At 33.8% G+C, this 13713-nt stretch overlaps 1 protein-coding gene across 4 annotated transcripts in view; it reads left to right on the forward strand.

Annotated features, from left to right (window-relative positions):
* Window positions 1–13713, forward strand: part of IBTK (inhibitor of Bruton tyrosine kinase) — an 86911-nt gene that overhangs the window by 53552 nt on the left and 19646 nt on the right. For 2 of the 4 annotated variants that reach the window (XM_079780540.1, XM_079780541.1), the window contains exons 21-25: window positions 1243–1355; window positions 3418–3521; window positions 5257–5420; window positions 7459–7551; window positions 8105–8248. In XM_079780540.1, coding sequence (XP_079636666.1) covers window positions 1243–1355; window positions 3418–3521; window positions 5257–5420; window positions 7459–7551; window positions 8105–8248 — 618 coding nt within the window. Of the gene's footprint in view, window positions 1–1242; window positions 1356–3372; window positions 3522–5256; window positions 5421–7458; window positions 7552–8104; window positions 8249–13713 lie in introns of all 4 variants that reach the window. The other 2 variants (XM_079780538.1, XM_079780539.1) reach the window with 1 other exon arrangement.

Consider the following 13713-nt stretch of genomic DNA (forward strand, 5'->3'; position numbering starts at 1 on the left):
TAGAGGTAGGTACCAGGTTTATGAAGACAAGAGAGAGAAAAAAAAGATCAGAGCAAGTGGTTGGATTTGGAAAAGAGCATTGATTTCTTTCTGAACCCCATTCAACTAAGTGATTGCCCCTCCCCCACGTTGGTATGAAGACTAGATTTATAGAGAAACTAACTGGTTCAAGAGATATGGCCTACAATGACTTAACATTAGGGAGTCCTCCAGCAAAGTATTCCAGATTCTAGATAATGTCCAGTAGTAGACCTACCATTTGACTAGCTCTGCTTAGAATTTCCAATTCATGTTTTAGGCTCCCTTATCAGCTGCTAACCGAATTAGTTCTACTTGGTAAAGTACTTAAAATCTTTGGTTGTTCAAGTCATTTACTACATATATGCAATGTATTATGTGTGTATGTGTAGTAGCCCACTATGTAGCTCATTGAAAACTGCTCTTGGGTTCTGATATATCCTTTTTTTCTTTTTCTTTTTTTTTCTTTTTCAATTCCTTTTCTAGAGTTTGTTAGCATTTGGGATACTTGGCAGTTTGTAGATATCTGATGTAGATGTTATTATATTAAAAATTATAATAAAATTATTAACATTGACATGTTATCCTTTACAAAATAATAGTATTCATAGCAGAACTGTATAACTTGAAATTATAGAATGAAATCTGTAATTTTTAGTGAAAGGTAGTTGTAGTCCTCATAGATAATTTTATTTTTTCTTTCCTGATTAATAATACTTAATTTAGGGAATTAAGTATTCCTTTAAATCCTTTAAAGTTATCAGCAAATATTTCTCATTCAAGATTATAGTTTATAATAGCTTTTATATGAACATGAGCAGTATTTTACTTTCAAAGAATTTTCTCATACCATCTTCTAACTTTCACAGAAATGCTAGGGTTAGAATAAGTAATAGTAACACACGGAAGTTCAGTGAAATTGAGGAATTTGCTCTAGATCACAAAGATAAATGTGACTGCAGCATGCATATTCTTTTGTGTTTTCTTTTTTAATTTTTTTTTTTAAGTTGATTTCACCAAGGGAGAGGGAGAGAGAGTCATGGATCGGCTGTCTCCTGCACTCCCCTTACTGCAGATATGTATCTTGACCTCCTGGTTCATGGGTCGACGCTCAACCACTGAACCACACCGGCCAGGCCTTATGTGTTTTTTCAACATGCATAGTTCTTTTGTTTCATTTTAATTTATTTTTTAAAAGTGATTTTTATGTTTCCTATTTCCTAGGGAAAGTATGTTCAAGAAGGCCAAAACAAAAGCAAAAAAGAAGCCACGTAAACGTTCAGATAGTTCTGGAGGTTATAACCTTTCAGATATTATTCAGAGCCTACCATCTACAGGTTAGTGGAAAGTGTTTTAGGATGTATTTCCGGATTTAATCTTTCATGTCTCTATTCTTTACCTAATTCATTTGACATGTACTAAATACTATTATATGCTGTTTGCTGGGGCTACTGAAATAGAAAATTGTCAAAAAAAAACTGTCTTAGGGTTAGGGTGGTTACAGAAAGTGATAGTACTTGTGATAGTACTCTGAAGTTTGCTGTGGGACACAGAAACTAGTCTGAGAAGATAGGAAGGATCTCTTAGAGGAAAGTGATCCTTGAGCTGGATCTTGAAGAATGAAGTTAGTTAAGAAAAGGAGGCAGATGGACCTTCTAAGAGAAGGGGGTAATTTGTTTCCAAGCCTAGAGGCAATAGAAAGAACTGCACATTTCTTGTGCATATAGTTCAGCATGGCCCAGCCATATAGGTTGTGTGCAGATAGGAGATGGGTTGGAGAGGGTCATATTTTGGAGGGTATTGCATATTTTATGCCAAATTAAGGTATTTGGATTTTATTCTGAAGACTGGTTAGCTGTGGATGGATTTTTAAGGCAGATTGAAAGGTTAAATTTAATTGGGGGCCAAAAACACCTATTCTGGAAAAAAAATTGAGTATGAGGCAAATTTTATCAAGGACAGTTGTGCAAAGGCTTAACATTTATTTGCTTTGATCTTTAAAGTTAGACAAAAGACATTCTGTGAAAAATATTTTTTTACCCCAAACAATTGTTGGCTACTTTAATCATTCTCTTTATTTATTAGATTTATTTCTGATTGACTTTTAGGAACATTTCAGTATTAAATAATGCTCTCTTAGATAAAAATTTGCCTCCCTGAAAAGTATTTAAAATATTGTAGTAAAAAAACAAAACCTTGAATGTTATTTCTGAACTCTATTTTAGCAGTGATTACCATAAAAAAGGCATATATATGATCAAAGTGATTTACTTTCAAAAGAATAATACTTCTTTGAATATATAAGAGTTGCTATCCTTTATTTGCTTTTAAATCAATTGTATAACTTTTAGTTACAGCCCATATAATGTGTTTATTTTGGTTATTTTGCTACTTCATTTAGATTGTACTAAATTTGAAATACGAACTGAAGCAAAATTTACTTTTTGTTCTGTTAATATTTGCTATGATGCTGACCAGCTAATGAATCTGGATACCAGGTATGGCAGGGAGACAAGTATTTAGCCTGCTTAAGAGAAGAAATGGTATATACATTTCATAACAGCTCTTCCTTTAGGTAATAAGCTAACTAAAAATAGCTCTTAATCCACAGATTTCTTTCTTTTTTTTCTTTTTTAAATCAGAAGAAAACCCTCAAACAGACCATAGTTGGCTTCAGGGGTACTGGGCCAATCTGGTGGCTAACTGAGAGGTAGAAAGGCTACGATGCTCCCCCCATACAGAATGGGGCCAGTCTTCCTCTGTGAGGGTGCAAATACCTCTATACAGAGAGATAGTTGTGAAAGGAAAAGGGCAGGGGACTGAAGTTTATTAATTTTGTCTTTATTTTTATTTGGAAAAAGAAAGTTCTGAATTGCTTTCATTCTTTCTTTTTGTTAATCCTCACCTGAGGATATTTTCCATTGATTCTTAGAGAGGTTGAAAGGGAGGGAGAGAAACATCCATGTGAAAGAGACACATTGATTGGTTGCTTTCAGCAAATGCCCCGACCAGGGGCAGGGATCTAGTCTACAACTGAGGTACGTGCCCTTGATTGGAACCGAACCCAGGACCCTTCAGTCTGCAAGCCGATGCTGTCCACTGAACCAAACCAGCCAGGAACCTGAATTGCTTTTTAAAGCAGATCCCAGAGAACTGTCTTCTTTGGGATTATTGCATAATTGAGAACTATTGTTTAAAATGTAGATTTTCTTTTTTTTTTTTTTTTAGCTTGAATTATTAAGATTTTGGTAGAGTGGCTATAATTTAAATGTTAAGTCTGGATAAGTGCAAGTTTTTGGCTTTATTTGGTTTATTGGATGTAATACATATATATTTTTTAAATTTACCTTTTAGGATTATTAAAGTCTGGTAAGACCAATTCTGTGGAATCTCTTCCAGAACTGTTGACATCAGACTCTGAAGGAAGCTATGCAGGAGTGGGTAGTCCTAGAGATTTACAGTCCCCTGATTTTACAACAGCATTTCATTCAGATAAAATTGAGGTTTGTTTTTACTTGTCTATTAATGTATTCTTTCCTTAACTTCAAAATTTAGGCGTATAGACAGTTTATATTTTATTATATAAATCAACCAGGACAGTGTTTTGAAGTAAAAATAACAAAAACCTAATTAATAACAATATATGCCGTTAGTTTTCTCAAATTTGCATGTTTCTAGTTTTAAAGATTTTAATGGCAGTTTTGAGCACTTTATGAAAATATAGGAACACTGTATAGACATATTGGAAAATATATTATAGCTAAGTTATTTGGAAATTATTTTGTGTAATGTCAGTTAACACCACCCAAAAATTATCAAAAGAAAATGATTTGAATGTAAGCTTATATGTAAATTCTGCAGTCTCTTCTCCATGGTGTTAACTGAAGCAATACTCTCTGGAATGGTGTTCTCGTAATCTAGCACAATTTTCATTAAGCGGCAGTAGTTCATTTTCTTCACCTGAACACAAAATTATAATAGCATTTTATTTTATTAATTTTATTGACTTAAGAGAGGAAGGGTGAGAGATAGAAACCTCAATGATGAGAGAGAATCATTGATCGACTGCCTCCTGCATGCCCCACTGTGGGGATCGAGCCTGCAACCTGGGCATGTGCTCTGACTGGGAATTGAACTGTGACCTTCTGGTTCATAGGTCAATGCTCAACCACTGAGCCACGCCGGCCAGGCTAATTTTCTATTTTAATCCTCACCTGAGAATATGTTCTTTTATTGAATTTTAAAGAGAGAGAAACATCAATCAGTTGCCTCCCATACACTCTCCTACTGGGGACCAAATTGCAACCTAGGTATGTGCATTGACTAGGAATCGAATCTCAACCTTTTAGTGTATGGGAAGATGTTCCAATTAACGAGCCACCTGGCCAGGGCCATGGACTTTAATTTTTAAGTTACTGCTTCATATCTTATTTGAACAACTTTTATTAACATTTTTGCTTAATTCTCATGTAAATAGGGATTTAATATGCAAACTTGTTTTCCTAAAAATTATTCCCAAAGCTCACAGTAATTGGGTTATAGTCACTGATTTGTTTTGAGAATTGGTTAAGGCACTAAACTGTGGAAGAACTGAATTGAAAATGCTAGATGATTATTGTCATACTAGAGACCTGGTGCACAAAATTCGTACACTGGAGGTGGGGGTGGGCTCATGGCTGGTGAGCACAGCGGCGGGACCCTCTCCTGCTTCCGCTGCAGCGCTAAGGAGCAGCAAGCTGAGCAATAAGGAGCAGCGAGCAGGTGGGTGGTAAGGAGAGGGGGGTCCCACCTGTCGGCTTAGCCCCCCTAAGCCAGCAGGCAGACATCCCCCAAGGGCTCCCGGTCTATGCCCTCTCGCAGTCCTTACTGCCCACCTGCTCGCTGCTCCTTACTGCTCGGCTTGCTGCTCCTTAGCACTGCAGCCGAGGCAGGAGAGGGTCCCGCCACCGCCGCTGCGCTCACCAGCCGTGAGCCCGGCTTCTGGCTGAGTGGTGATCCCCCTGTGGGAGTGCACTGACCACCAGGGGGCAGCTCCTGCATTGAGTGTCTGCCCCCTGGTGGTCATTGCGCGTCATAGCGACTGGTCATTCTGGTCGTTCCACCTTAATGGTCACTTAGGCTTTTATTATATAGATGATTTTACTCTTTAATATAACTTATTTAAGTGCCAACAGTATTAGCTGCTCTGCTAGGAGCTTGCTTTTTTTATTCACTTTTTAAATGTTTCTTTACTCCCAGGGGAAAAAGAAACCATATGTTAATGGTATACCTCCTACATATTTCAGAGAAGATTTAAAAACATGGGAAAAATCACCAATACTTAAAATATCTGCTCCACAGCCCATTCCGAGTAACAGAATTGATAGTTCAAGCTCTTCTAGTTGGGCTGCTGGCTCTTTCAGGTAGGATATTCATTTTTTTGCCATAGTCTGAAAAATATAATTCATTTTTAGTCAAATGAATATTTTTAATGAAGCATATTTAAAAATATGAATGCAGTCAAACCTCGTTTCTAGTCCAAGTTGTTCACAGAAAACATGTTTCAGTTTGCTACAGACAACCCATTCATGCTGATACCTCAACATGACAAAAACCACCTCTCTGGCAACAATCTGAAGATTAGCTATTGTTAGTGGCAAAATCGAAGATTAGCACAATTTTAAAACATAAAGAGGTCATCAAGAATGCGCTAATGTTGCTAAGGGTGTGAAAGTGCTCATAAAACAACAATCACAGGCAGTTGAAGAGGTAGAAAACCTGTTGTTGTTGATTTAAATAAATTAAAAGCAGGTAGCTGGTAACAGGAGGCAATGGTATGTGAAAAAGCAAAGATGCCACAAACTGACCTCATGAAAGACAGTCCTGTAAAGAATGCTGAAAGTGATTCCTTTAAGGCTAATAGAGGGTGATTTGATAAATTTAAGAAAAGAAGTGTTTATAAAATAAAAAAGTACATGAGGCATGTACTGTATAAAAGAAAGGTTAAGACAGGGGATCATTTGTGGGTCTAGAATGGATTAATTCAGTTTACATTATTTCTAATGGGAAAAAATGATTGTTTTCAAACAAATTGCTTCTCAAACACCCTTCTGGAACAAATTTAATTTGAGAACCAAGGTTTCACTGGATAGATTTCTAGCATAATACACAGAAAATTACCTTAATGCATACAAATTACTAACCAGCTAAAATAGGCTCCTTTTCTCCAGACAATTTGTATTGTCATCAGTGAATATTAGTAAATACTATCACACACATAATAGTGACTTGATATCATCTTTTTATGGGGTGAGGTTGTAGGGGGAGGATAGTATATATTAGTTAAAAATCCCACTCAGGAAGACCATTTTGTCATTTGTAGGCTTACTTTTTTTTTTTGTACATTAGATCTTAGATAACCTAAGATCTCACAAACTGTATTGTTATCACAGTTAATTTTTTGAGGATATTCATTTAATGTTATACTGTGCTTTTAACTTAACCTATATTTTATTCATATTTTTTAATTTTAGAAAAGTCAGTTTATAAAACTGAAGGAGTAGATATTAAAATACAGTATTCTTTTTCAGCATTTATTGAACGTGCTTCATTTTATATACCTACTGTGGTTTATAATATTCTAAAACTGTCAATTAACTTAACCAATTATATTATCTGGGTGATATCTGTAATTACTTTGAAATATACTGTATTTTGCACAGTTGGAACATGGATTATTATGTCCCAGTGTACGTTACTTCATGGTCTAAGGATAGTTTAGAAGTTAGTCTCAAAAGTTTTTGCCTAAGTAAACATATTTGTAAGAACATGTAGAAGTATCTTCTAATCACTAATGTTAGACTACCTATTATTAAAATTTTTTAAAAATATGTTTTTATTGATTTCAGAGAGAGGAAGGGAGAAGAGGAAAGAGAAAGAAACATTAATAGGCTGCCTCCTATATTCTCCCTCTTGGTGGTCAAGCCTACAACATGGGCATGTGCCCTGACTAGGTGCTCCTGGATCATGGGTTGATGCTCAACCATTGAACCACACTGGCTGGGCTGAGCTAGACTATTTTTAAAACATGTTTTATGAATAGCTTGGTGTAAAGTCAGAAAAATATATTGGCTATTTCTGAAGACTGTAGAATTTTTTTCTCATTATGGTGTCAGATAAGTTATGAATCTTTCTATTGCTTGGCATTTTTTTTTCTTTCTTTAAGAGTTTGTTATATTACTTACCATTATGACTTTGGATGCATTTAAATAGTTATTTATGTATGTATAAAATTAGCTTTCATTCAAAATATCTTTTTTGAAGTTGTCAACAGCTAATGAAGCCAACCTAAATTATCCTCTCATTATAAACCTTATATATAATTTACAGTTTTGGTGAAGTTTGGAGGTAGGACTTTATGGAAAAATGAATGCATTGTAAAGTAACTTTTATGTCTTTTAGTCCTGTCAGCCCTCCTATCATGGATCTCAGAACCATCATGCAAATTGAAGAAAATAGACAAAAATGTGGAGCTACGCCAAAGACAAATTTGGGGTTTGTTTAAAAAATCATTTAAAAAAAGAGGAAAGTCCCTGTTGTGTTGTAGTTCTGCACTAAAGAATTGGAAAGACCTACAGGACTTTTCCTATTACTTTTTTTCATTTTATGTTAAAGTTCATTATAAGCTCTTTCCTAGGTAGCTTAGCCTCCAATACATATTTCTTAAATATGTGCTAAAGATTTAGTTGGGTTAATAGTCCAACTCTTGTGAAATACAGTATTAAATGCCAGAAACTTGCCCTTAAAATGATCATTGTGGACTAGTTCTGATGCAAGTGTGTGTATTAGTAAGTGGAAAGCTCATATGTAGGTATTACTTGATTATTGATAGTATAAACTGATATTGTCACTGTTGATTCTTATGGTCATTTTGATCCAGTAGTAGTGAAACCACATCAGATAAAGAAAAAGCAACATAATTACCTATAACCTCCGTTAAGCAGAAATTAATGTTAATTGGTTTAATTTAATTTGTAGCAAAATTATATCTTACAGAATTGAACTTTCTCAGAGGTAGTGAAACTAATTAATTTAACTTAATTTCTAGCAAAGTGATTTCTACTGGAGTCAAACTTTCTCAGAAACAACGAAAAATGATTGCAATGACTACCAAAGAAAATAATTCAGGAGTGAATAGCCCGGAAACAGCTTTAACTGCTCCTTCAAAAACCTCAAAACCAGCACATGCGTGGTATGGTCTAATTTTTAATAAGCATAGATCTGTGCATTATTATTAGCTTTTAAAGTAATTCTTGGCTTCTATGTCTTATTTCCCCATCTTTTTAAATATTTCATTTTCCTCTTTGTTTTTAGTTAAAACAGTTCCTTGGGAAATAAAGACAAGTTTTTGTTTTGTTTTGTTTTGACAGTACATCATGGTGTTCAAAAGTTTTTTGTATTTTAACTAGTGTTTATTGCAAAAGCATTTTACAGGAGCATTCTGATTTTTTTCATTTTTTATAAGAAATAATATACAGGGGTGGGTAAAAGAAGGTTTATAGTTGTGAGTATGCAAAACAGAGTTTATTCTTGTATTTTTAAATTATTTATTTGAGCACTTACGAGATTGTACCTAAGTGCATTGTGACATTCTTTTGAATTAATAAAGCTATTTTAGTAATCAGGACCTGCATGTCTTTTTCTATATGAACAGCTGTAAATCTACTTTTGCCAATACCTGTATATTATAGAAAAATTTGATTAGAGCAAACCTTTTTTTACCACCTTAATTTCTTTGTCCTTCTGTGTGCATTATGAATATTTTTACATTATTATATAATCAAAACTTGTCATTGTTTCTAAGCAGGGCCATTTACATAACATTGAATAAGTTTTCTCCATTAGAATTTACCCAAAATGGCAGCATTAATAGGAATAATCTTCTAGAAGCTTAGATAGCAATTTTGAGATTGTACTTTCTGCTCCCCTCTTTTCTTTGTAACCGATTAGAATTGATTGCCAATCATTATGAGGAGGAAAAGTATGGGTAGTGTGAAGGGCAAGAAGGAATTCAGAACCCTGTTTCTCACAAGCATTGAAAAGGATCTTGGAGGCTACCTTTGTTTTGGGGGAGTTCCTTCACTGCCTCTAAAGCCATATTTTTGTGTGTGAGAGGAAATATTTTTCCCAATTAAAATGTAAATTATTTTGAGGGAGACAACTCTTTATTTTGAATGCCACCAATGGGCCTAAATTGGTGTCTTATAGCCACTAGTAGATCTAAAGCATGATCACAGAAAAAGAAAGCCCATGTAAAAAAGAGTATGTAAAACTTTAGAGAATGGGTTTAATTCTCTCAAATCATAACATATTTAGTATCTAGAGAACTGTTTGTCTTTTTCATACTCTTAAGGAAAACACATGTTTTAACTGCTACCCCTAAACCCTACAGAGGCAGTGACCAAATCAGTCTTATACATTGCCTTGCATGTAGAAGGTACACAGCAAATACAAACAAGGGAAATTCCCAGGATGACAGTTAAGGGAAGTGTAAAGATAACATAACAGATATTCAGTAGGCCTCTATCACTAGTGATTTTTAATCACATTTTCCTTCTACCAGGATAAAGAAGGGGACAATCTTCTGAGCAGGGAGAAGAGGGAAAATATCTGATATTCCCTACCACTCCACAAGTAAACTGAACTATTTTTCATGTTTACATCCTCATGCCTACTTTAGGATTTGATACATAAGATGAGACCAATGTGTGAGCCTTTTTAAGGTTTTGGGTTTTTATACTATATCACCACTTGATGGTAATTAGGTTTCCTTTATTTCTACTACATCAGTGATCCTTCTAGCTCTTTTCCATCCTCCAAAACTAGTACTAGTTTTAGTTTACTATTGTCTTACTGCTTTATTCTTTTTGCCTTCCTGATGACATGCCTGTTCACTGTATATGTGATTTCAGGGAAAAGGATTAAGGTAGTCATTTATCTGAAACTTCAGAGTTTGATTTTCAAATTTAGGAAAAAATTTTCCCCAGTAATTATTAGCAACATGAGGTCAGATTCCCATGTTGAAGAGACTAAGTTTCAAAAGAAATTTATTATGGCATATTAAAGAAAATTCTTAAAACGGGAAGAAAGATGCCAAAAAATTTGGCCCAAATATAATCAGGTTATTTTTCCTTGAAAATTATTTTGGTGGCTATGACATGTAAGTAATGTTTATTATACATTTATTTGATGAAAATGTGATTGGAACATTTAAATACAAACAAATGAATAATGGGTTTTAGGGTACCAAGAAAATTTATCTAACTGACCAATTATAGATAATTTAGTTCTGAATTATCAAAGTGAGAGGTACCTGAATTGCCATAAAATTTATGCCCTTTTCATGATTTCTTGCAACCATAGTTTTGGTATCTGAAGGATCTTTTAAAGTTCATTTCTCATAAATTCTTTTGAAATTATGTACTGCTTTTATTTATACGCTTTAACAGTTGGCTGAGGTAACTTAATAAAAAATATATATGTAAGATATATGTCAATATATATGTATAAACAATATATATATAAAGTAAGCATTTACATATAATTTATTGTTGGTTATGGAAATTTTATCCTAAGTTAATGGCACAGATGAGAAAACATTTGTTAGAAATTTTAAGAACACATTTATATAAAATGATTGATTGGTATTCCTGCAGTTTGATTTATATTTAGTATAAATGGAAATAATCATCATTAGGTTGTCCCTCACTAACCCCCTGCCAGCCTGGTCGCCCCACACAGCCTGCTTGTTCAGTCGTTTGGTTGTCCCTTACCCCCCTGCCGGCCTGGGTGTAGGCAGCCATCTTGTGAGGGCGTGAGGGGTAATTTGCATATTACCTCTTTATTATATAGGATTAAGGTTAATGCACAATTCATTAGCAAATCACAAGTTAGCCTTCTGCATCTGCCTCTGGTGGTAATAAGGATTTTTACTAGTTTGTTCAAACATTCATTCACCTAGTCCATGACTCCCAGCATATAGTTGTACTCCTGTTGTTTGCAGTTAGATGTGACAGTAAGTATTAAAAGTGACTGGTTCTTACACTAGCATGAAGTTCTAGCCAGTTGAATTTTAAATCTAATGTGAAAACACCAAGTATATATGGGAGTTGGCCACTTTGCATTATCCAGTGTTTTACTTGGAGAAATAAATCTTCAGTGGAAGAAGTCTTTGTGGCCTGGCATGATTTCTGACTGTAAATTCTTCCAAATCCCATTTAGAGCTAGCGTATAAGTTATAGACTAATTTCAATTATTCAACTTTTTAGAGCTAGGAATTTTGTTCATTAAAGCAAAATTTTTAGGGCTGCTTTAGATGAGAAACAAATCTTGATTAAATTTTTGTGTTGATACAAATATCTACAAATGCTTCTCCGTGAATTTCCTCTAGTTGCTATGATGGAAAATGGCCAGAGCCTATGAGTTAGGAAAGTAAAATCATAGGAAATCAGACACTCTTTCAAAGTATGGCATGATCAGTGGAAAGAATAATAGAACTCATTTGAAGAAACCTGCGTAAGACATTTTATAGGTAACTACTGTGCATAATTAATGAATTTGTAAGTTCTTTTGTAAATACTGTTACCTATATTTACTCTTAAGGAGATGTTATAACTGAAAAAAAAAAAAAAAAAAAAGCTTTTAGGGTACAGATTACCACATCTAGAAGTCCCTGAATTACCATTATGGTGAATCTGACAACTTGTGCTTTTTATACACATCATTGTGAAGTTTTTGTGTTTAGAGATGTGAATTGCTTATAGGAGACATTCAGCAGATTTTCTGGCAAGAGTGTTTGCCAGCATGTTCCCAAATGACTAATGATACAATACTTTACTACACCATAGTTACCCTGTTTACCAGTAGAAACCTTCAGGTATGTGTGCTTTTGGGAGGAGAAAGGAATTGGTAAGGAAATGGGGAGTGGTTCTTTTGTATAGATACAAAAACTTTTTAATGTTCTGTGTATATATGTATTTTGGGGAAAATTTAAAGTCAAAGACAGTTAAATTCCTTTTGAAGTATTTTTAGTAGGCCATGTTGCTGATACACATTTATAAAGAAAATTTCTGTCATAATGAGCTAAGATTTTACTTAGGGTAAATGACTTAAATGTGGATACAGCAGTAGAGTATAGTGATTAGGCTGGGGTTCTGGAGTGAGCCTTGCCTGAATTTAATTGGTAGAGCTATTACTTGGTAGCATTGTGAACTTAGATCAGTTATTTAACCTTTCTCTGTCTTACTTTTCTTGTTTATAAATAGAGCTAAAAATAGTTTCTATTTCACCAGGGTACTGTGAAAATTTCACAGTACCTATTTCACAGGAGGTAATATATGGAACACATTTAACACAGCACCATCAATATTACATAAACAAATAGTAACTTAATTTGTAATATGTTCACATGATTAACTGATTTCCTTAACGTATTAAATTTTTGATGACTTTTTTTAAAAGAAAAATCTTATGTGAAGCAGTTTGTGTTCATTTAATCTTTATTGAGTAAATAGAAATTTGGTAAAAATTTTTTAGCTAATTTTGTTATGAATGGATGCTTACTTCATATGTTAATAAAACGAAGTGTGAATCATCATTATTTTCCTCCCATCTTTGGCACTTAATAAGGAATGTTGTTTTCTTGATTTCTTATTGAAGGGAGTGGTAGTCTAGATGACAAAGTATGAGTTTTGTGGTCATTAAGAATTGTGTTTCGCTCCCACTTCAGCCTTATCTCTGGTGATTTTACGATTGTTGAGATCACTGAACTTTGGTTGTACTTTATTGTGGTGATGAAAAAATACTTCTCTGTCAGGATTGTTATTGTAAGGATTAAATGAGATGATGCATGTAAAAGTCTTTTGCAAATATGGTTTGGTCAGAGGCAGGTACAAATGAGTTATTCAAACAAGATACAGAAATTTAGAAGGCCTTGTTTTTTATAGGGTGCCCCAGATACAGAGTAGGGCAAAAGTAGGTTTATAGTTGTGAGTACGTGAAAGTTTATTCTTGTAGTAGTATTTTCCATACGAATAACTGTAAACCTACTTTTTGCCCTACCCTGTAGTTTATGAACTTAATCTGGATGTGGGTTTTATGGTATCTTAAAAGTATGAATTTAACTTTTTTGTGAATTATCCGGTTAGCATTTTGTTCATTTATTAACATGGTCATTTTATTTTCTGAATAAATAAAAATGGGAAAAAATTAAAATTAGAAAGTCAAAATTATGAACAATAATAATGTAAACAATTTCCTAGTCTAATGTTACAGGTTCTGAAAATGACGCTAAGGGTACAGTGTAGTTCTAGTGTACAAAATAATAACTAAAAAAATAAAATAAAATAGTAACTAAAGTTTCTTTTTGAACAGACTTTAGGAAGGGAATAGATATTAAGCCTATAAACTGATTATATTTATTCATGTCAGAACTTCTGTGTTTTCATTTTCTTTTTCTCTTAAAAATAAGTTTTGTTAAATGTGAAAATTATGGATAGTAGCAGATTTACATAGCATTTCTCTGAATCAGGTACTGTTTAAAATACATAAATTACATAAATTAATAGTTGATCCTAAGAACTGTTATGATGGAGATGGTATTATTATAACTATGTTATTGATGAGGAAACTGAAGCATAGAGGTTAAATAACCTCCCA

The sequence above is a fragment of the Cnephaeus nilssonii genome (genome assembly GCF_951640355.1).
Source record: "Cnephaeus nilssonii genome assembly, chromosome: 9".
NCBI classification, from domain to species: Eukaryota; Metazoa; Chordata; class Mammalia; order Chiroptera; family Vespertilionidae; genus Cnephaeus; species Cnephaeus nilssonii.